This window comes from Aphelocoma coerulescens, chromosome 3 (assembly GCF_041296385.1).
Source record: "Aphelocoma coerulescens isolate FSJ_1873_10779 chromosome 3, UR_Acoe_1.0, whole genome shotgun sequence".
Classification (NCBI taxonomy): domain Eukaryota; kingdom Metazoa; phylum Chordata; class Aves; order Passeriformes; family Corvidae; genus Aphelocoma; species Aphelocoma coerulescens.
In genome coordinates this window covers 74,792,024-74,815,823 of record NC_091016.1, presented here as the reverse complement: position 1 = coordinate 74,815,823, position 23,800 = coordinate 74,792,024, and the positions used below count along the sequence as shown (strand labels likewise).

The window sequence follows — 23,800 nt, the reverse complement described above, 5'->3', positions numbered from 1 at the left end:
CCTGAATTTGATAGCAGGTGGATAACAAGAACTCATTCTTAAAACATTTGAAGTTATTTCCTTCAGGGAAGGAGAAAGTTTATTGCTCATGAACGCAAGAGAGACTGATGAAGAGTAAGCCTACAGTGTTAGATGACGAAAGAATGACAATAGTGCTCGACTCAGATCTAATCCAGCAACAATGACAGTTAACATACAACAGACCAGTTAAAGCTAAAAAGAAATAACTAAACTTCCTGTAATTTTGAACTGAAAAATAAAGCTGTGTATGATGATGTTAACATACATAACAAATACATCATATTCTCATCAATTTGAATGCAGGTGAGCATACTGTTAAAAGAGCAAGAGCGGTTCCAGCTTAAACTTGCACCTTATCTAAGCAAAGATAGCAAAGATACCGGCAACCCTCAGCAGGAAGAACAGTCTCCTGTTTAAACAGGTACTCACAACTGACTGATCAGCAGAGCTGCTGAATTCTAAAGGTGGGAGGTCTAGCTACTCTGGTAATGTATAATCTCTGGCATACCCATCTATTTGGTAGGTCCTACTCTGAAAGTATATGTTAATATATATTTTCAGAATATATACCTTAATATATAATAATAAAATATAATGTATATTAATACAGTAATACATCAATATGTTATTGATAGAGTAATATATAATATATTAACAAATAAAATCTACAATAAGTTAATCTATACTTTTGGAAGGGCAGTCTTCCCCTCTTAGTATATTAAAAACAGGCAGGTTTTTTTCTTAAGCTAGGTTAGCATTTGTGCAATTTGCAAGTCACCAGAATGAGACATCTGCTCTCTGATGTTGTACAGCATAGAAAACAGTAATGAAAAATGTTGCTGCAAAATAATACTTAAATTCATGTTTAAGTCTCACTTAAAGCACACACTGAAATCATACACAGGGCTTGCTAAACAATAAAGCTGATGAGTATTTTCTTGAAACACGGAAAAAGTTCCAGAGAAAAATGGGTTGATGTTCTTGGTATCAGTAGAATGTACTTCTGGGTTAAAAAATACTGTATTATGAAAAGGTGGTGATTTCCAACTAAAAAAAATTAAAACTGTCTTGAGATATGATACATTTAACACTGATTGCATATATCAAGACATAACAAATAATTTGGGTTTTACTAAAAGTATTTCGTATCATCTTTTGATGAAAATACATGAAGATGATTTGTAAGCCAGGAAACTGACCAGAATTTATGTTAACCACAAGCCATATGGGTTTAAATACAGTTAATTTTCCCTCTCTCCTGACATACTTTGTGTAGAGGTCTGTGTACCTAATGAGAAGATAAAAAGAATTAAAAATAAAGAGCTGTTTACATCACCTGTTTACTACCTCCATCTCTCTTACTTCGTTAATTTTGTGAAGGACAATAAAATCATTGCTCAGAAGCATCAACTAACTTGCCATGTTTTAAGAATACTCCGCTCTAAACAGAAATAAAGCACTTAACACTCAACAGCATAGTCCTAGACCTGTCCTGGAGTCTAAGCTCACTATTGATGAAATGTGGTAGCAGAAACAAGTAAGTTAACCCCTTGCCTCCTGATTGGCAGAAGTCAGTTTCGTTGTCAGGTCTTCCTTCATGTTTTCCAGCTGCTGTCGGAGCTGATTCTTATCATCCTCCAAATGCAGTTTCTCCTTCTCAAACTGCTGCTCCAACTCCTTCAGAAACAGGCAGGATGGAAGAAATATTAAATACATGCCATACAGTCACTGCAAAGTACAGGTCTACCATACGGAAATGATTCTAGTTGGCATAAATACTTACCATCTCAACCCTTTCCTTAAGCTGTTACAGCACAAATATTTATTTCCTTCTATAACGGATGTCTTCATTTTTCAGTTTATTTTATAATCTAACATCCTGGATTAATCACAGAATAAAGACAAACAGGACTTTCCTCTCAATTACTTCTCAATTATCAAGAGCTTTAAAACTGTATCTACTTTCACAGTTTTTCAATCTGAGTTGAAAGAAGAACTTTTCATTTTTTATAAAATTACACTGATAAATCTGCATGCCATTCAGTCTTTACCCATCTATTTCCCACAAATAATCCCCAGAGGAAATAGTAAATCTTAAAATCCAGATTGAGCTCTGTGAAGTTTTTCAGAATGTTACGATAAATGGAAAAAAAAGCCCCACACCATATATCTATAAAATTTATGTAGAACCAAAAGAGATCAACAATTAGTTTTCAAGTTTAACTATATGTAAAGAATCAAGTAACACCCCTGTTTTCATTCAACTTTTATGGTGTAATAGCCAAATTCTCAAAATAACTGCTGCATGAATTATATTTCTCTTACGTGAGCCTATGTTATGTGCATGCGTATATATATAAAAATGATAAAAACTTTTACATTTTTTAAGGGAAATTACAAATTTATACTTCAGCTTCAGTAATATTCAGAATACATTTTCAGAAGAACAATTTCTTTCATGAAATACTTTAAAGGAAACATGTTAAAATTTAGAACTTTATTACATATTTCAGTGGAATATACTATATAACTTATAATACCACAAGAAAATTAAGGCTGCCAAGCAAGATGCTCCAGAATCATGCCATACAAGGCTTCAAGGTGTCCATGGAGCTAGAGGCTCTTAACTCCTTCCTAGAGGCTCAGCTGAAATGCAAGGCTTAGCATTGATTCAGTGCCTTTGTGCAGACCTGGGCTCAGGTTTCTGAAAAATCAGTAATATCTCAGAAACAGCCATGAAAATATATAGACCAGAGCCAGCCTGAAACAAACAGTACAACTGAAGGTATTAGTAAGACTGGGGAAACAGGGAGGAAGAACTAGAGTATTAAAGAGGAAAACCAGTCATGAAAAGGTATAAAAGTCTAAGGAAACCCAAGGTTTCCTGCTGCAAGACAGCAATGTAGTGTTATCCAGCCAACTCCAAGAAGCAACAGAGGCCAAGCCTTCCTCATCCAAACCCAGAGATGCCTCAAGTGTTTTGTGGGGAGTGGTAAGCACATTAGGCACACTAAGCAGCTTGTTATTTCTAGCACTGCTTTAGGGTATGCAGTAGGCAATGAGTAATTTCTGCGTACGCTGCCTGCACGATCTCCTCATTCACGGTACAGGTTGGACAGAGTGACAAAGCAGAGGGTTACACTGTCACTAACACATTACTAAACAACCTAACTGAACAAGTGCCTGCCTTCTTCACTGGGTCCACATGAGTCAACATGTGGGATAAATGCTCCTTGCTCATTGAAGCTTGACCAATTTGTCTTGCTCATGCTGAAATCTGCTGTCTGCAAAATTCCACTGGTGCTATTTAGACCCTATTCTGATATCAGAGTAATTATTTTTCTGATGATACTTGTCAGTACAGCTGTGCAGTACTGCAAAATTATTAGCAACTCTATTTTCATGATCCTCCTGATGCCATTTTTACAGCTCATTTTATAGATGGAAATATTGAAGCAAAAAGAAATATTTGAGCTATTATTTGACTCCTACTCTAATTCTGCTGAATTCTCTTCTGTTTCACAGATGCATTTCCCAGGCTCCCAGTCCCAATGAATCCTCTTGTCTTCTATCCCAAGGCTCCTGGTACCATGCTTCTTCCTCATACAAAATTCAACTCTGCTCTGCATTTAAGCCTGACTGTTTTCTTCCTTGGATTATTTGATCACCACATGCCTTAGTGAGACACGTTTGACAGAGGAGACAGTGAAATCTGATTAAGATTTAAGATCAGTGAAATCTGATTAAGATTGACCGAGATCTTGATCCTAACATCTTTTCATGTTTAGTTTTTCCTTGTTAAAATCATTTCACATTTATCACACTTATAGAGGTGTTCCCTAGATTTAAGAAAAAAAAGTTTGTGATCTCCTTTTGTTTTATTCTCCACATTATTTTAATAACAAACAAAACAAAAGAAAAAGAACTCCACATCTTACTGAAATAAAAGAAAAATATACCCAGAAACTCTAAGAGACATTGTCTTAATAACAGGCATGTTTAAAGTTGCAAAGAAAAGTAAACCTGAAAGATCAGATGCACATATGTCTCTGAGAACTATTTCAGTTACTGGGTAACAAAAAATATTTTGGATTTATTAAAAATTGAAATAAGAAGCAACATACTAGGAGAATAATTTACAGAAACAAACCCAAGCTGTCTGAGATGCACGTCACTAACTACAACTATGCTCCTTGGTATGTTTCCTGTGAATACATCAAGAGGAGTATAACAAAGCCTTGAAATCATTGTCTGTATTTCCTGTGCAAGGCAAAATTTGTATATAATGCACATACAATCATGTTAGGAAATAATTCAAAAATGTGCTTTTCATTCGGAGAAAGAAAAGGCCAATTTTGTGAAACAAGAAAATACCCTTTCAGTTTCAGATTTCAGTCAAAGGTAAATGTGTAGCTGCTGGAGAGTGAGTTGCTGTACAGTACATAATTTTATGATGCAAGCTAGGAAGACCTCTTGTCATCTTCTGAGTACACATATAGCCAAGTCCTAATAAAGTATCTTTTTGTACTTCTAGACTGTCAATGAAAATTTTAAATAAATGCTATAATAACATAATCTTTCATCTCCTTCAGAAGAACTGATCTTGATATACCAACCCTTCTGAATATGGGTCAGAAATCCTGGGAAAACAGAACTACAATACTTGAAAATACATTTGTATAAATTGAGAATTTCTGTTCTGTATTCAGACAAATGACAGTACAAGCGTTTGTTTCGGGTTTTTTCCCCAAGGTATCTGTTATTTTCCTAAAGCCTAAGCAGTTTCTTCAGAGGCCTGCAGGTAATTCCAAATTAAATTTGCCATAAAACAAAACCATGCAGTACAAGATGCAAACTGTAACAGTTGCTTTTTGTTTGATTACTAAGAAAATAAGAACATACCATCTGCAGTTTCTTCTTATCCTTATTAGCATTACTGTGTGCAGCCTCAATTGCAGTATGGTGTTTCCATGCCAGTTCTTCTAAGGTCTTGGAATGAGCCTCCTTTAACTGTGCAGCCTCTCCTTCCAATCTTGCTTGTAATTTTACCAGCTCCTTCTCATAATATTCACGTTGTGTTTCCCTTGCTTCATTTACTTTCTATAAAGTACAGGAAAAGAAAACTATTCAGTGGTAAAAAAATCTGAACAGTAGGAATAAAAAATACAAAAACATTACTGATGACATAAAACTGCAAAAAACTAACTTTCATATAAAACAAATTGAGCAAACACTAAGCACTGGCTACATGATTCAGTAACCAAAAAGCTAATTTAAAAAGATCCATGCAAAACAATACATACTTATTAAAACCTAATTTTTCCTCTATTTAATCTGGGAAAAACAAAAATTTGGTATCAAGCCTATGGAGAATTTCTGTTTAGTATTTTCAAACACGTTCAATGCATTTTCAGCAAATGGCTTTTTAAACTGTTCTTTAATTATTTCACATTGTTCTTCCTTAGACAATTTAGATACTAGGCATATACACACAAGGTCATAAATCAAATGAAATCGTTAAAAGATTGTCCAAAGCAGTCTGAATATCTAATCTGACTTCCCTCTAATCTCACTTTACACTCTACATTAGTCATTCTTTGTTGCTACATGAGATGTACTTGAAAGATACTGGTCCTAGTCCGGTCATATCAAACAAAAATTAAAGCTTTTTTTTTTTTTAAGAGAATCCTAGGTTTTTTGATTTTATTCAACTAAAGCAAATAAGATGTTTAACCTTCTCCAATGCCAGAATTTGCTGCCTTTGTCGCTCATCCAGACTCTGTGTTTTGCTTTGTAATAAATTTCTTTCCTCTTCCAGCTGGGACAATTTTTCCTTTAATCTAGACTTTTCTGATTCCAAGTCTCTGATTGTAACTTCTTGAGTCATTTGAGTAGCTTGAAGCATTCCAATGTGACCTAAAAACAAAACAGCTCTTTAAAACGTAAAAGCATTGGTTTCATGCAATTGAAGTGCACATTCATATTCCAGCAATAGTAAAAATCTGGTGGAAGCTTGCATATGGATCTCCCTTGTCTTCACTGCAATATTTATCTTCCTCTCCACTTCTCAATTGTTTAGTTTAATTGTAAAATGCCCAACAACAGTAGAGCACTTGGTGCTGAGGCTCCTTTCATTTCAATTTTCCTGGTTCAAAGTTGCATATTCACTCCCAAAGGAAAGCAGAAGGTGGCAATTTAAAGAACACTGAAGAACTTATCCCACCTAAACCTGCATATTTCTATCCTACAATAAGATACACAACAGAAAGCAGAACACTGATGTCTAAAGATAAACATGTCATTGTTTTATCAAACTCATAATTTAGCTGGCATAGTAGATACACAGCTTTATCTGCTGTAAAACTTACGGAATTATACTTTATTTTGCTGAAGGGATATGACTAAAAGATGTAACAAAACTCTCTCTATAGTAAAGTATTACCTAAATGCTTCCAGGTTGGAGGCCTCCTTTTAATTTCTTTATACATATTTTTGAAAAAACAAACAAACAAAAGAAGTAAAACTTCAAACTACACAATATAATCATCTGTCCTTCACATAACCAGTTGAGAAAGGTTTGTGACTTCATAAATTTCTGTCTGTTCTTCTTGATGTGTATCTGTATTACTGTAGGTAACTGACTAAAGCAGTGAAATTTCTTTTATTTTGGGAGAGGTTCTGGGGTGAATAGAAGACTGTTTTGAAAAAAAGGATGCTTCTAATTCGGTTCAACTGAAAGATGAGAGGTATTGTTTACTCAGAATAATTTTTTACTGGTTTTTGTAATCTCAGTTTCTAGGAAAGACTTTGTTGTTTCCCCTCTCATTTTATTATAACTTTCAAAAATGACAGATTTAATGACAGTTCAGTTTTAATAACAGTATTGCTTTTAAATTTAAGTTACTAAGAAATAGCTAAAGAAAGTGGACAATATGCTGTTTCTCACATGACAAAATCACTGAGCTTCATGATTCGTTTCCATTTGTTGTTTAAAGCAAGATGTGCCAAAAAGGAAACTGTTTTAGCCTTTGTTGCCTTCTCTTTAGAGAAGAGCCATGAGATATACAATGAAATTCGGAAATTAAAAATGCCTCAAAATTAATAACAATTTCATTAAAAATGCACACCTCTAATTTTTCTAAGCCCTGAAGAATTCTAAAAATTATTTCAACATCTTTGTTTGTAAAACTGAAAACTGAAGAAGAAAACTTAGGATAATGGGTATGCTTAGGTTCTGTATGTACCATTTAAAAAAAATCCTTATTTCAAAAGTTCAGCCATTTAAGAAAGGTATTTTCAAACCCAGATTTTTATAACCTAACAAGGATAATAATACAAGAATTTTCAGTTTGTTAGGAGGTGTGTCATATATATTCTATTGTAAGCACACACACACACACACACACACACACACACAGAGATGTAGAGCTTTTGTCCTAGCAATACCAACACACAAGACAGGCTTCCCATTGCTCATGCTCTACATAAAAGATATGAAATGCAGCAGTTTCCTTACAAGTTGGAAATCTCAGGATAAATGGAAGAAGAATATATTAAATGCCCAAAAGAGACTCAGTAGTGTTCTAAACTTGCAATACAATGAGTAAACATTCTTTATGGTAATTAAGTATGAGAATTCAGTTTCTTTGAGGCAGGATTTTTGACAGTGTGAGCTGAAAACCAAGGAGATGGCAGTGGGCCAGTGTCCGAAACCATTTCCAAACAGGCTGGCAACCAATTACATCACATGGCAATGGCTTGGTGGCACCACTCCTAACAGGGATCCTGGCTCTTGTTGTGCAGCGATGCGCTGTAAAACAAAGACGTACGGCTGACAGCCCACTGAGCTTGGCAACAGCATGGACACACTGGGACTTCGGGTAAAGCAGAAAACCTCAGTGCCACAGGAGACCAGGGCTGGCCTCAGTCACAGGCTAGCTGACTCCATGCCATCAGTAATACAGAAAAACAGCCTGGGTACTTATTTCCACTACATTTGGGGCAGCCTGGTAAAATCCTCCCATGCTTCTGCCTATGCAATGAAACAGCAACGGCTTTAGAGCATATGATAACAGGGTTCATGAGGTTTTTCTATGACTGCCTCACAAAACACCTTTTGGAGGGTCAGATTCCCATTTTACACACTCTCAGCAGCAAGCCTATTTCTTTTAACTCTTTGATTTAATAGGACCTTGTAGTCTTAGGCTCCTGCTGACCGCTATATTGTTCCAACATACAGCCTAGACTGTTCCTGGGCTTGTGCTAATTTGTGTGGAAAACAATCAGGAATTGCTATAATTGGTCTAGTTCAACCAGGCCCTTTTTTAACCCCAAGCCAGGGCCCTTTTTTAACCCCAAGCCCCTACCTATTGTATAGTTGTCCAAGTACAGGTACTGGGGCCCATGCCCTATCACTGAACAGTTCACTAGGGAGACAATGCCAGAGAGAAAAGAAACCTGCATGTGTACAGTCAGGTCTTCAACTAATTTTTGTGCCTTTCCACATGCCAGCAACTACAAAGGAACAAAGAAAACAGCTATAGAGAAAACTTTAACGGATTTATTATTCAATAAGCTGCAAATCTTCTGATAGTAGGTATAAAGCAAAGTACCACAGAGTCAGCAAAAAGAAAAGACAAGTGAAAAAAGGTGGAAGAACAGGAAGCATGTCTCAGTGACTATGTGGAGAACAGATACAGAGCAGAATTGTTCTGTATAAGTGCAGTTCCAAGGCCTGGAAGATACGTACATGCCATACAAAGCACACCATTCAGACAAGTAAGTACACGAAAAAGGAAATTCAGGACAACACATGCAATAGCAAAAAAAGTTAAAAAAACACCAAATCTTGTTGGAAATTTCTATGGAAAGCATTAAACAGTCTTTAGGCACTCTAAACCTGAATGAGGGTGACAGAAAAAGGAAAGGCTAGAATAAAAGGATGAAGTTCATTTCCAGATTAAGTTACTGACATACATACTGGCTTTGAGAACAAGATCAGTGGCCTGCTGCTGTAAGCGCTCTCTAGCAGCTGCGAGCTCGCTTTCCACTTCTTTGTGTTTGCTTAACAATGACATCTCCTCCTCCTTCACATCATCTAGCTGTTTTTGAAGAACCTAGAGGAAACACATAATACCTGTTACCATCATATATAATCATATAAATTTAAATAAGCATTAGGTTAAAAGGTACAGAAGAGACCTTTCAGCAAACAAGTTTTATTCACACAAAAGCTGAAATAGTGTAATATTATTGCCATATTCACTGTGTATTATATGTAATGCTTGAAAAATATTTTCTGAAGAACAAGATAGTGGGTACATGGCATGACAGTAATGCATAAGAGAAACGTGACAATGTTCGAAAAGGTATATGAAAAAATAAAAACTATAAAATGTTCCACAGAGTTTGGGGGTCAGTTTTAGAAACATGATTTCTGGTATCTGAGAGTTTTTCACATTAAAGAATACATTATGTGTTCACAGCAGTTTATTGTTCTTCATTGCAACTCTGAGCGTTTACCACTGACTCAAATTAAGCTACACATGGAGATACATAAAATGAGAGCTAGGCAATTACTTAAATCAAACGTTCCCCAGGGGTCACTACTGGCACCAGCACTTTCTAGCATCTTTCTCAGCAACACAGGCAGTGGTATCGAGTGCACCCTCAGCAAGTTCACTGATGACACTGAGCTGTGTGGTGCAGTCGACGCGCTGGAGGGAAGGGATGTCATCCAGAGGGACCCTGGCAAGCTTGAGAGGTGGGACTGTGCGAACATCATGGAGTTCAACAAGGCCAAAAGCAAGATCTTGCAAGGGTCAGGACAATCCGAAGCATAAGTACAGGCTGGGTGGAGACTAGCCCTGGGGAGAAGGACTCTGGGACGAAAAGCTCAGTATGACTTAGCAATGTGCACTCGCAGCCCAGAAAGCCAATCATGTCTTGGGATGCATCAAAAGCAGCATGGCCAGCAGCTCACAGGAGGTGATTCTGTCCCTCTACTCTGCTCTTTCTAGACTCCACCTGCACTGCTGTGGGTCTAGGTGTGGGGGCCCCAACCGAAGAAAAGCACGGACCTGTTGGGAAAAGTCCAGAGGAGGCCACTAAGTCAATCACATGGCTGGATCACTTCTCCGATCAAGACAGGCTGAAAAAATGTTCAGCCTGGAGAAGAGAAGGTTCTTGGGGAGAACTTCGAGCAGCCTTCCAGTATCTAAAGAAGGCCTAAAAGAGAGCTGGAGAAGGACTTTTGACAAAGAGATGTAGTGATAAGATGGGGGGGAGCTGCCTTAAATTGAACGTTTAGATTAGATATTATGAAGAAATTCTTTCCTGTGAGGGTGGTGAGGCACTGAACAGGTTGCCCACAGAGGACTCCCCATCCCTGGAGGTGTTCAAGACTGGATGGGACTCTAAGCAAGCTAGTCTAGGGCAAGGTATCCTGGCCCATGGCAGAGGGTTTGGAGCTTGAGGATCTTTACTGTCCCTTCCAACCCAAACTATTCTATAGTTCTGTGATTCTAAACTTTTATTATGCTTTAAATCAGATGTACTGATTCACAATAGCATACCTTGAATAGTGTAATGTGTTAACAGCCATGCAGGAAGGAAAAGAAAATAGTGTTCTGGTTCAAAAGGAAATATAGATTTCTTGTAATTCAAGTTACTGAAACAGTACAGAGTCATTTCAGAAACTAAAGCAGAAGAGAGAATTGGGAAAACACTGTACAGGATGTGTAATGAAACACAATGTGTTGAGATTATGCATCTGATCACCTCATCCACAGTGTCAGAGTAAGACCTGACTTTAAAATATGCTGCAGATACTGTACTAGGTGCTTCCTCTTCTTTGGGAACAAAATTCCTTTACCACAGGAATGATCAACATACAACTGGTTTCGCCTTCACTGCAGCTTTCCATAAACCCACCTCCTGAAGGGCCCTTGCAGAAGAGGCAGAGACTTGTGATGAACTGACTGCAGGCCCCCTTCACTATCCCCCTGCATCAGTGTGAGGGAAAAGTTAGAGAATTGGGAATAAAGTTAAGCCCAGGAGGATGAAGGGGTGGGGAGAAAGTGCTCTTTTAAGATTTGGTTTTACTTCTCTTTATCCTCCTCTAATTTGATTGGTAATAAATTAAATTGCTTTTCCCCAAGTTGAGTCCGTTTAGCCCATGATGGTAACTGATGAGTGATCTCTTCCTCTTCTTATCTCAAGTCAGAAGCCTTTCATTATTGTCTCCCTCCCCCATTCAGCTGATGAGGAGAGTGATAGAGCAGCTTTGGTGAGCACTTGGCATCCAGCCAGAGTCAATCCAATTAAATAAAACTCTGTTGGAGTTTAACCTGGTAAGCAGCTAAGTATGACAGTGCCACTTGCTCACTACTGCCAAAGTGGGACAGGGAAGGGAAATGGAAGGGTAAAAGCGAGAAAACTTGTGGGTTGAGATGAAGACAGTTTAACAGGTAAAACAAAAGCCTCATACACACAAGCAAAGTAAAACAAGGAATTCATTGACCACTTCCCATGGGAAGGCAGGCCTTCAGCTGCCCCCAGGAAAGCAGGGCTCCATCAGGCATTACAGTGACTTGGGAAGGCAAATGTCATCACTTCGAACATCCCCTCCTTCTCCCAGGTTTATATGCTGAGCATTATGCCACATGATGTGGAATATCCCTCCAGTCAGTTGGGGCCAGCTGTCCTAGCGGTGCTCCATCCCAACTCCTTGTACACCCCAAGCCTCCATGCTGCTGGAATGGGGTGAAAAGCCAAAAAGACCTCGACTCTGTGTAAGTACTGATCACCAATAACTAAACCATTCCTGAATTACCAATGTTGTTTTCAGCCCAAATCCAAAACATGGCACCCTTCAAGTTGCTATGGAGAAAATTAACTCTACCCGAGCCAAAACCAGTAACATACAGAAAGCATGCAGTATTTCAGTTGCTGCTTTTGAAAACACTGTTAATTAAACAAATAAATTTAAAATACATATAAATGAAAAAAAATTCAAAGAAGATGACATGCAAGTATAAGTGATGGGAAATTAAGTTTACACACTCCAATAACATCAACCTATCTGCCACACAGAAAGATCACATCTATAGGAAAAGAAAATTCACAGTCTTGGGAACAACATATCATCAGTCTCACCTGAACATTGTTTTCTGCGGTACCAAGAGCCACCTGAAGTTTTTGGCATTTTTCCCGTAGACTGGCAGCTTCATCCTGGACCATTTGCAATTCAGTTTTAAGCTTTCCCAGATTCTTCCGTAACATACTTTCCTGGTTCTGAAATTCTTTTCTTAGCTCCACTTCTTTCTCTTTGCAAGCATGTAGACTTTCTGCTGTAAAAAGCTGTGATCTTTTCAAAGAGTCAAGTTCATGTTCATAGAAGGACTGTGCTTTGCTGAGTTTGCCTTCATAGTCCTCAATGAGCTTTTTTCTTTCCAGCCTTAACTCTTCAACTTTACTGTTCAAGTCTTCCAGCTCCAGTCTATGCAATTCCTCTAGTTTCTCTTGCCCCTTACTTAAAGTAGCATTCTGACTCTGATGAGTCTTCAAAAGTTCTTGAATTTCAAGCCTGTGGGCAGCTTTTAAGTCTTCCAGAGCTGTACGCTTGTCCTTCTCATACTGTACTTGCAGCTGTATGAAACTTCGTAGCCTTTCCTCAAATTTCTTTCTGATCTCTTCTACTTCCCTTGACATGGTCACTACACGTTGGACATGCTGAGCTTCTGCACAAAGCTGCATATCTTCAACTCTATCCTTATAAGCTTCAAATTCTGTCAATGCCTGATGTTTCATCTTCTTGTGATCTTCCAGTGACTCTTCCAAAACCTGAATCTTTCTCTTGAGATCCATTTCTTCTGCCACTTTATTTTTATACTGCAAGATCTTCTCTCTGGTCTCTGCAAGAATTTGTTGGATTTCTTCTTCATGAGCTTCCTTAAGGGCTTGGATAGCTGCTTCATGTTCATCATTTTTAGTGTTCAAAGCATATATTACCTGCAAATATGAAATAACAGTATATTAAGAGAAAAGGCATTCTGGTTATCTATTAAATCCTAAGAAAAACATACCTAGGTACTCTGAAAGCTACTTAACCAATCTGGCTTGTTTTCATCATACAAATAAACCAAATGTTATTAAGGATGTAACTGCATAAGTGCCATATTAGTCATGATATTCTTATACATCCTGTAGAGTAGTTTTTCTGTTCTTAAATGCCTAATTTTCCTAATGAAAGCTTTCTTTATATCCATGTTCTTGCTGTAAATACACTGGCGGAAAAAGCACATTTAAAAATGCATTTTAAAACCCCCTGAATTTATTTAAAATAGTTCAAAGCACAGAGTAAAAAAAAATTGAACAGAAGTCTTCCGTTAGAGAATAATACACAGAGTATATACCACAAGAAGAAATTAAATTGGAACAAAAACCATATCTCAAATCTCTCCTTTCCAAACGCTACCTGTTCTTAAATATTTCATTTCAGAAACATCTAAAATGCAAACACTAGTTATTTTGAACTGTAAGCTTGATGGTTGCCCAGATACAATTTCACTTTTGACAGCTTATCTAGTAAGCATTCTGTGTATCCTAAGGTCTGAGGTCCCTCACTACATAAATTCACTGACTTCCCAGAGAGTAAGTCAGCTGAACAGAAAAGATCAGGGCAGGGCAGCCAGCAATCTGGGGAGCCCAGGGAGCTAAGCAGTTCAAGAAGGCTGTGAAAGCAGCCAAACCACCAGCATTCAATGAAAGTTTTAAGATAACCAGATATATCCTAAGGGATGTTTCAACTGCACCATAACATAGTAGATCATCTTCTTGGTTTTTAACTAGGAAGTACAGAGAAGTATGTGTGTCTGCATCTGTGTGCATCTACCAATGAATAAACTACTCATGCAATGGTGGGGTTAATGCAATCTTTTGCTTCAAGAACTCCAGCAATTCTCCCCACACTTCCTAAATATACAGGCAGCAAAGCGGTAAAACATCTGAACAAAAAAAAGTCTTCTGATCAGTATAACTTGTAGATCTTAAAAATTAACAAGAAACAACAAAACTGAACAACAAAGAAGCAGCAGGGGATTTTCTTTTTTCACTGAGGACAGAACCTAGACCAGTCCTCCAACAGCATTCAACCAGGCAACAGAGGAAGGTTGTGCCAACTTGCCCTCAAGGCTGGGAAATATGAAGAAGGCACAGAATTGCTCTCCTGACACCAAGCAAAAGCCTCTAGTGTTCAGATGAGCTACAAAGCTCAAAAGAGTTCTCGTAAGTGAAAGAGCAGATTCAAGACTTTAGCCATGGTGTTCTTTTGTTTGTTTGTTTGTTTGAACAAAGGTCCAGACACTTTACTCTAAATTTTATGCCTGAAGTAACATACCTCATTCTGTTATGTGTGCCACAAAAACCCAAAAGGACAGGCTTCAGATTACAATAGAAAACAGAAAAGAAAAAAGAAAAATGTTCTGAAACAGCATTACATGTAAAAAACCCAAAACCCCCAGCCTCACTTATCTTTATATAGCAAGGAATTGACTTAAAAATATCACAAAAAACACTTTAACTTATTTTAATTCAATTTTTTAAACATATGTACATGCTATTTAATGAAAGAGGAAAAAACATAGTTTTTATATAGGTTTGGCAACTTGTTTTTAGTACTACTTACATATCTGCAGGCATCAAGGACATTTTTGGCTTTCTTCCTCCCCAGATAATTTTTTTTTCCCTATATTGACAGAGTTTCATGGTTCAGAGACTCATAAAACTCTCCCAAAACATTGCAAAAAATGACAACTAAACCACATGCACTTCCATTAGCAAAATCACAACTATCATTGAAGTGCCCTTCACCCAAGGTTTCTATATTCTTACTGTCTTTGGTGATGCCAACAGTAACTTCTGATCACAAAGCTTTCAACTCCCTCCTGTTGCCAACAAACAGCTTCAGCTACTGGATCCCAAAGGTTTGTTTCCCTGTTGTTTTTATGGTGTCTAGTGTTCAACTTCCTTGTTCATATCAAAAATAACTTGAAAACAGAGGGTTTAGCATTTCTGTAAATGTTATGTGCACTATCTTGCATGAATAGGCCTTCCTTAGAGAAGTTGGACAATGTAGTTTAAAAGGTACTATAAAAAAAATAAACCTCACATTTAGGATCAAGTCATTATAATGAGCACTTGCAGAACACTAGGTCAAATCCCACACTCAAAACAGCCCTTGACTCTTGTTCTTGTGCATAGAAGTGCCATGATATTCTTCACTTCAGGCAGTCTTCCAGTCTCAAGTTCTGCAGCACTATGATCTGCAGAAAGTATAAATCATAAAGCATTTCCAAGGGTATTATGATTTAGCAGTGGAAACCTCACTGAAAACTCCAAGTGAAAAATAAATCTATGTGCAATGCCACATTCAGAAGATATCTTTAAATTCTCATCATTGGCTTGCTCCTTACTAAAAGCACTGAACAGCAACAAATTCAATTCAAATTCAAGCACAACTCATTCCCTAAATGAAGGGCATTGGTATCTTATGGGAAATGTAAAAATAAAATGCATGCAAGTGAATGTTGCATCATAACATATGTCTTTTAGCAGTCTGAATTCCAGCTCCATCAAACTACTATAAACCTCAGTATTTTTAAAAAAATGGAATAGCTGTATCAGATTCTATCTTTGAGAGTTCGATGCACTGTATTAATATAGGAACACAGGGAAAAAAGTCTGTACTAACTTAAGCAAAAGCAACTTAACAGCACTTCCAATGAAATGCAAGCAGAAATTGAAGTACCTTGGAGCAAATTAATACACTTAAAGTTCTAGCTAAAATAAACAGCTCCTTCTCAAGTAAGTTTCTGAAAATTGAAAAGCAGTAAGATCACAAACATTGGAGGTAGGTAGATAAAACAAGTTTTGCACTATTTTTAAATCAGAGCATGAACCCCTGCTAAGCATGCTTGTAAATGCTTTTAAAAATGCTTTGAAAAACACCAACAGCTTTTTTAGTACAACTGCATAATCCTAAGAAGCATAAACTGCTTATTTGAGTAATTCATATTATTCCAGCTCTACTCTAACTGCACATAGCAATGCTTATCACATGACAGAAAAAAACTCGCCATGCTTTACTGTATTTTCAGTCAGCATATCATTGCAGAGGTACAGACAGAATCATACTCTATAAAGGTACTGAGATTGCCAGCTAATACTTTTTATACAAAAACAGTAACATAATTATTAATAAGAATCTACTGAAATACTGCATGCATTGGTCTGAAGAACCACTACAGAGTAAGTAAGTAACAATGACAGTAATCACCTTGTTTATGCCAGTAATTATTGGATTGTTTAGTTATATTCTATGTGGTAAGGTGAAGCAAGTCAGTCCTTGCATTAGCTCTGGTGTTTTTAACTACATGGAATATGAACAGCAATTCCTGTTCCACACTGTTTGTGGCTGAAAGATGAAAGTTTGGCTGAGAAATACTTTTTACCCCAAACCAGATGTTATGGTTTGGAAAGCTGACTAACTCTTTCATGGTCAGCTGTACTTTGCTCATCTGCTCCTGCCAGCAATTTAGTCACGATGGAATGCTTCTAATCACAAAGGTGTAATTCACCTTAATACTAGAATGGAGTGCAAGTTATTTTGCAGCACAGAAAACCATAGTCTACGACTCAATGAAAATATGTCAAAAAATGTACATGGTTCATTTTCTCTTAATTTTACATCAAAACAAGAGCTGATACCTAAGAGAAAAATACCTCACCACACATCTTACACAAACATCAACCTTATGACTTTGGTAAACTTCCATTTCAGACTTGATGTGTGGGTCCCTGGGTCAGAGCACTATGTTCAGCCTTGTTCAGCTGAACTGTTGTGTTCCAGTTCTCCCAGGGTGCTGCTACCTGAACACCAGTCTGAAACACCAGAGCCTCAGGAGGCATCCCCAGATTTTGTCAGTGCTGCTTGTCTCTTGAAAGAACCACACAAGTACAGTGCCAACAAGAAAATGCTCGTGCATAACCAGCTAGTGATTTGGAAGATGCCTGACCTAACCTCGCTCTCTGTGGGTCGAACAGAGAGTTAGTTGCAACTCAGGTAAGAGTTGGTACACACAGGAAGTAGTAAGATATACTGAGAAACAGTAAAAAGTGCAGCAGGTTGCAAACAGAAAAGTTCAGTCTACAAAATCAACAAGAAACATTAAAAAAAATTGCAAGCATTATCATGAATTAATTTTATATAGAAATGTCTCCTCTGTGATAGCCCCGAACAATCATATCTTTTTTGCTACAGTGAGTATTGCATTAATTTTTCCCCTTTTCTTCTTGTTGGTCAAATAATGTCAAAAAATGAGATGTATGTTACATTTACGCACTTAAAATATATATCTTATGATCAATTTAAGACAAAATAAAATAACCAAGTTAATACCCAGAAAAAGTTTGTTTTACAGGGCTAATTTCTTCTCCTTAGTACATTACAAGAACACAGTGATACAGGAAAGTACTTCAAAGCCACTTAAAATAGCCTTTCCTAAAAGCTGACCACAATCACAGAGTACAGTCTTAAAAATCCATTACTACATACAAAAGTAGACAGTTATAACAAAAAAAAATCCAAACCTCAAAACCTATGTATGCCCATCTTTCTTATTTTTAAAATTCCAACTAAAAAACCCATCCATTTATCTAGAAAGATCTTTTGCTCCCTTATGAAATCTCACAAATAGAAGATGCTCTGTCAATCAAGGTCTTTGTGTTGCTGATATCAAAAACAGAAACAAGTGAAGAAATTTAGGCCAGGATTTCTTAGACATCACAGAAGAGGTGGAAGGAAAACACTTGTTCTTCAGCTATCTGGTTCACTGCAAGTCTATCTAAATACCAGGGCCAGTGCATTAAGGGCACAGCACAATGAGCAGCGAAGGGACAAATATGGTCTGCAGCTGTAAAAGGAGTGTCCCCTGCCAACAGCATCTCCTCCAAAAGGGCTGGTCTAACTATACCAGTCTTCCTTTGAAATAAAATCCACAGAGGGCAACAGCTTGAAATTTTTTTCCCTAAAAAACACACTTTCACTAGAAGTTTATTATTAAAATATCCTTTATCCTATTCAACAGTCTTCATGTGTTAGTTCAATTTATGCCTAAGTAAAATTCAGCATTTTATTCCTTTAGGAACTCTGAAAATAGATACTGCGTTATTTTTACTACAGCAACTAGCTTTCCAAAGCGATCTCGAATGACTTTTGTTTACAATTAATTATTTAGAGAATGACACTATGAAGCTCAACATAATTTCTAAGTATTGAGCATGAACAGATATCCACTAGCGCTCTACCTTTGGATAAGAAGAAATTTTTCTTTTTCACACTTATTCCTAAACACTTATAATTAATTGTCTGTAAAAGAAGGTAAGTCCGAGGCCATGCACTGCTCACCAACATCTACACTGAGATTAAAACACAGGGGAAAATTTCATTTTTTATTTTCAGGTTTCCTGATGTTTAATACCATATACAGTAGGTATAACATGTCACAGGGGCCCATACACCTAGAGTAGCTTTCTTCACGCTCCTAAATACCTGCTCCTCTGATGTGCTGATAATCCATTTCTACTTTCAGAACTGCCAAGTACAGATCAGTATCAGATGTAGCTACTTGACTTACAATCCTTCCTGGGTTTTGTTTATTTGGGAACGGCCCACACTGAAATATTAACTCTTTAATTGTCTGAAAAATCCTTCTGGTTTAAAATATCCGCTTGCATTTTCAGCTCAGCATGATTATAAATTATTAGAGTGCCTGTACCTTAAAATTTAATTATCAGAAAAAGGCATGCCACGTTCCAAATAATCATGGGGCAGGAGATGTCCTCACCTGAAGAAGAGGTCCCGAACATGCCTTGGCACAGGGACAGAGTGGTCAGTGTGGCCGAATAGCTCATTCATTCACTGTGGCCTGTTTCCTTTCTCCTAGAGTTGTACCAAACAGCAAATGAGAGGCTTTCTGGGAGCTAATCAGGAGCTTATGCTACCACAGCCTATCTTGGAAATATGTGCTTTGTCCAAATCCAGGAACAGGGATAGCCTTTATCAATCAGGTAACACAAATCAAAATCATGGCAGCAGGTAAAGCTACAGAGCACTCGGTAATCAGATTCAAAAAGAGGAGCACATTACCTGCACCTCTTGATAGCCCAACACACTGAGCAGAAAGATGAGAATGGAATTCACAAGTTCAGAAGCCAGGCAGTCAAGAGTGGTTTAAACCTCAGGCCTCAGGGCCAGGACACAACAATATGTGATCCTGAAAGTAATTTTAGCAATCAGTAGCAAACCAAGAAGGAGCTCACCCGTGACAAGAGGTCAAGTGGGCAATCAGGCCCTGTTGCTCCTTCTGCTCTAGCAGCTGAGTGCTTCCAAGACTGGGTCTCACGTCAGTGAAATACGACCTTAGGGGGATGAAAGGGGATTTGACAGAGGCATTAGCACATATGTGAGGCTCACAGAAAGAGATACTTGGGAGCAACCCCATTCTATTCAGCAGTCTTTGACTGAATACAGGGAGAGACGGCATCCTGATAGGGTTAGCAGAAAACTCATTTTTTTTCTTATATGGTTATTTTGGATGTGCTGCAGAAAATGGAAAAGTGGGGTATTTTCCTCACCACAATAAATTATAATGGAACAAAGGAATTTAATAACTGTACCTCATTTTCTGAGGAAGAAAAAGAGCAGATATCTCTTACAAATATGTATCAAAATAAAATTAAAAATAGGAGGGAAAAGGAGGAAAAATTACTCGACAACATGCAATTTAGATTTTGGAGAACAGTTGAAGCTGTTGTTCCTGCTAAGACTAGGAGAAGACTGAGGAGCAGAAAAAAGTGAGAATCAATGGTAGATACAACCTGCATTATATACAACATACAGACCTTATATCCTGAAAGCTCTTTCCAGGATTTTCACGGCAAAGTTACTTACAAAACAAGCAAATAATTTAAACACTGATGAAATAAAAGTTCGCTTTAAAAAGGCTTTTAAAAGAATCATGACCTGGCTAAGGCATGACTGACAGATACAACACTGCACCACCCAAATCAGGAAGAATTTCTGAGAGGGTTGTCAAGAATGAGAATGGGCTGCTCATGGAAGTGGTGTAGACACCATCCCCAGAGGTGTTCAAGAAACAACTGGACATGGCACTTAGTGCTATGGTCTAGTTGATATGATGGTGTTTGGTCATAGGCTGGACTCGATCTTGGATGCCTTCTCCCACATTAATGATTTTATGCCTCTATGAAATATGATACAACCTTCAGAATATATCTTCAGCTGAGGCAAAAATTCAGGTGCAAAACAAGCAGATGTGATGTCAAACAAACCAGAAATACAGATTAAATGGGAAGAGCTATATCAAGATAATATGACAGGGCTATGAGAGATGGGTTGGGTATTCAGTTCAGTAACACTAGACATTATCTCTAGTCAGTGGCCAAGATACCCATTAAAAAATGTTGTGGATGGACAGGCAACTGGCCAGATTGAATTAAACTAATTTTCAGGAGTAGAACACCTTAGAATTATCTGTACAAGCTAGAACTGAAACAATTTTTCCAGGAGGAAAAAAGTAGACTTGAAGACCTTGACAGAAAGACAAGAAGCAGATGGATAGAAGTACAACTCTTTACTGTAAACCAAATTAGGGAAGAGATCACCATTAGTGCTTTGTACAACCAGGCACTTAATCCCCCACTTGGCTACGACACGACATCTATTTCTGAGAGAAATGCTCAGCTGTTCTACAGTGGCATTGCTGTCTCTAATGGAGTTACATAAGTTCACAGGATTCAGCAATCCAGTTCTGTACATTCCCATTGCGCTATTCTCAGAGCGACTGCTAAGCAATTTATTACTTGAGTGACTGAGACATTCAGTTTTGTTAGCTGCACATAAGTTTGCTTTCTGTGCCAAATTTAGTTTTGTTAATGGCACATAAGTTTGCTTTCTGTGCCAAAGTGTAAAACCAACTTGCAGAATACGTCAAAACAGAGTTTAATGTAATTTTCAATCTCATTATGACACCAAAAATATTTTCATGACAGGTTTCAATACAACACAAGAATATTTTGAAGAAACTGTTACGAAAGAGGAAAAAATTGTTTAGAAACAGCTTTAAAAGTTAGTCAGAATGGGAACCAATTCTAGCAGAAAACAGTTTAAATGTTTTGTAATGGCTCTTTGAAAATCAACCCTTATTTTTAAACTCAACCAATACTTGTAAATCAAGTTAAGTGGTACTAAAACTCAGACTTGCTTAAATGATAAGGAGAGCTCCTCTATACAAATGTTATCAAAATACAACAGTTATTTATAATGCTTCTAAGACTACTTCAGCACAACTTTAAAATTCTTTGGTTCATCCCAAATCATCAGCATGGTTTCCGAACTACATTGCAGGGAAAATACAGATGCCGTATTTCTGTCTGCTTTAATTACTTGCTAGCTATAGTAAGTTGATACTTTCCTTTTCCAGTTTCTGTATTTAGTATCATCAAATTAAATCCTAATGGTTTGTCAAGACACAGTTAGTAAAGCTGGAATTTTTCTTCCAGACAATCTCATTCAGAAATTTCTCTCACTCCATCTATTTTTAAAAGGAAAATATACTTTCTAATTCACCAATTATTCCTTTTCTTAACAAAAAGCAATGTCATATCACTCCTTGAAAAATCATCCACAGAAGAAAACCAGCCTTTTGGTGCAAAACAGGTACTGAAGAGTGGGTTGTCTTCAGTAGGATCAAATGCCTTAAAGGATGACATTCACTGACATTGAAGCAATGAGAGCCTAAAAGGATGAACAGAAGTTGAAATTTTCTGCAAAATATATTTCAATAACAAATCAATCAATCACACTCAGAGAATCTCAATTTAGAGTGAAAAAAACAATCATATAAAAGGGGTAAGATTAGTCAGTTGATTCCGTTTATTGTCTGAAATCAAAGCTTAAGTTTTTCCATTTTCAATCCTTTTTTTGAAAAGGCCACTATAAGTAATGGCTAACCCAGTCATAAGCAATTATATTGACATAATTTATAATTTAAGTCTCCCTTTTTTGCTAGACTTGGCTAAATTATTCTTCATACAATCACATCTGTACTTGCGCCTAACTTTATTTTCATCAGAAAGAAACATTTAAGTCGTAGTTATCTGTATTATGTAGAAAAATAAGTCATAACACTCAATCCAAATTCCAAAAAAATGACTGTGCCATTTCCTTCTAAATCTATTTCCTTGCTTTATCATTCAAGCTAATTTTCATTATAGCTCAAGACTAAAAATTTACTCTTAAATCTTAATTCATTCCACCTTCAAGTCTAACCCCCTATTAACTTTCACCATCCAAAGGGTCATGTTTTTAAACATTTATATTTCACTAGATGTTTATGATGAAAACCTTTCTGGTCATTGCCTGGTTTTAGATTTTTCTATTCATGGCTTAGAAACATACAGCTTTTTAATAACTAAGGGTATGCAAGCTGAGTTGTCCGCCTTTTTAGGAAAACATTATTTTTGTAGACGTACCCACTAATATTGGGAACTGACTTTAAATATTTAGAATGAAAGGGATTTGTTTTTTCTTTTATTTGGCACGTGGGGCAGAAAGGAAAGGAGGGATGATAGAGACAGAATAATAACTGCAGAAATGTAAAGTAAAATGAAGCATCTCCATTTTGAAATCTGCTCTAGAGGATATCCGAAGCAATATTTCTTAGTGCCATCACCTGAAAACGTCACAAGTACTTTCAGATAATTGTAAATGAAGTTGACACTAAAGAAAGATGATCTCTTTTCCTCTTAGTTTGCTTGTAAACCTGAAAGCAAGGCGTAGTCAGCATTATTATCACTCATACACGCTATTCATTCTTACTGATGAGTTCTCAAGTGTTGAGCTGATGAAAGCATTAGTAAAAGGTTTTTTTTGTATTCAGTTTTCCCAAAAAAACAGCAGTACTGTATGACAAGCCAGAGAAAAGGTCTTCCCAGTTTCCTCTTCCCCATCAAAACAAAGTTCATTTCTGCATTCCCTCTGCCTGCAAGTCTTTTCCTCTCAATGCCTGATCTATTTTGAGTTTTATTTCCTCAAGAATTTCTGTAGACCCTATGCAATTCCCGTATCTAGTGGTTCCTCCCAGCAGAACAGACCATGCAGATAAGAATATACCACTCAGCCCCTATGGAGCAAAGAAGAAATCTTCACCAGTGTTTTGAAAAGCAGACTGGAAAACAAATCCACTTCTTGCTCATAATTGATTTTCTACTTTTCAAGCTTGTTGTATGAAGTAAAGGCATGGAGCCTACCAAGCAAGTACGCAGCTATTCAGGAAAGAAATATTAGTGAAAAACACACTGCAAGACTCCCAACACAGTATTTTTATCTACAGCATCTTTCCACTTTCTAGAAGGCATTAACTAGAAATCACCTCTGGAAGTTTTAATGCTAAGTGCTAGGTCTCCAGAATAAATAAATTCCAACCAGAATCATGCAATTTTTAATAACTGCAGAAGAATTTGAGCTACTTTCCCAGAAGGATCAGAAAGAAACTACCTTGAAGTAATTTCTCTTCCCTTCCTCTGGAATAAAAAATCCAGATTTTAACCAAAAAAATATAATCCATGTTCATATTAAAGACTGATCACTAACTGAAGAAAGTTTAGGTTATAGAAACAAAATCATAAAGTAAGCAGA

The 23,800-nt window shown here is 37.1% G+C and overlaps 1 protein-coding gene across 1 annotated transcript in view; it reads right to left on the bottom strand.

Moving 5' to 3' along the window:
- FAM184A (family with sequence similarity 184 member A) overlaps nucleotides 1-23,800 on the bottom strand; it is a 74,522-nt gene that overhangs the window by 34,985 nt on the left and 15,737 nt on the right. Inside the window, exons 2-6 of the mRNA XM_069010905.1 lie at nucleotides 12,178-13,032; nucleotides 9,002-9,137; nucleotides 5,756-5,937; nucleotides 4,924-5,121; nucleotides 1,576-1,698 (exon numbers count right to left, since the gene is read on the bottom strand). Of these exons, the coding sequence (XP_068867006.1) occupies nucleotides 1,576-1,698; nucleotides 4,924-5,121; nucleotides 5,756-5,937; nucleotides 9,002-9,137; nucleotides 12,178-13,032 (1,494 nt within the window). The remainder of the gene's footprint in view (nucleotides 1-1,575; nucleotides 1,699-4,923; nucleotides 5,122-5,755; nucleotides 5,938-9,001; nucleotides 9,138-12,177; nucleotides 13,033-23,800) is intronic.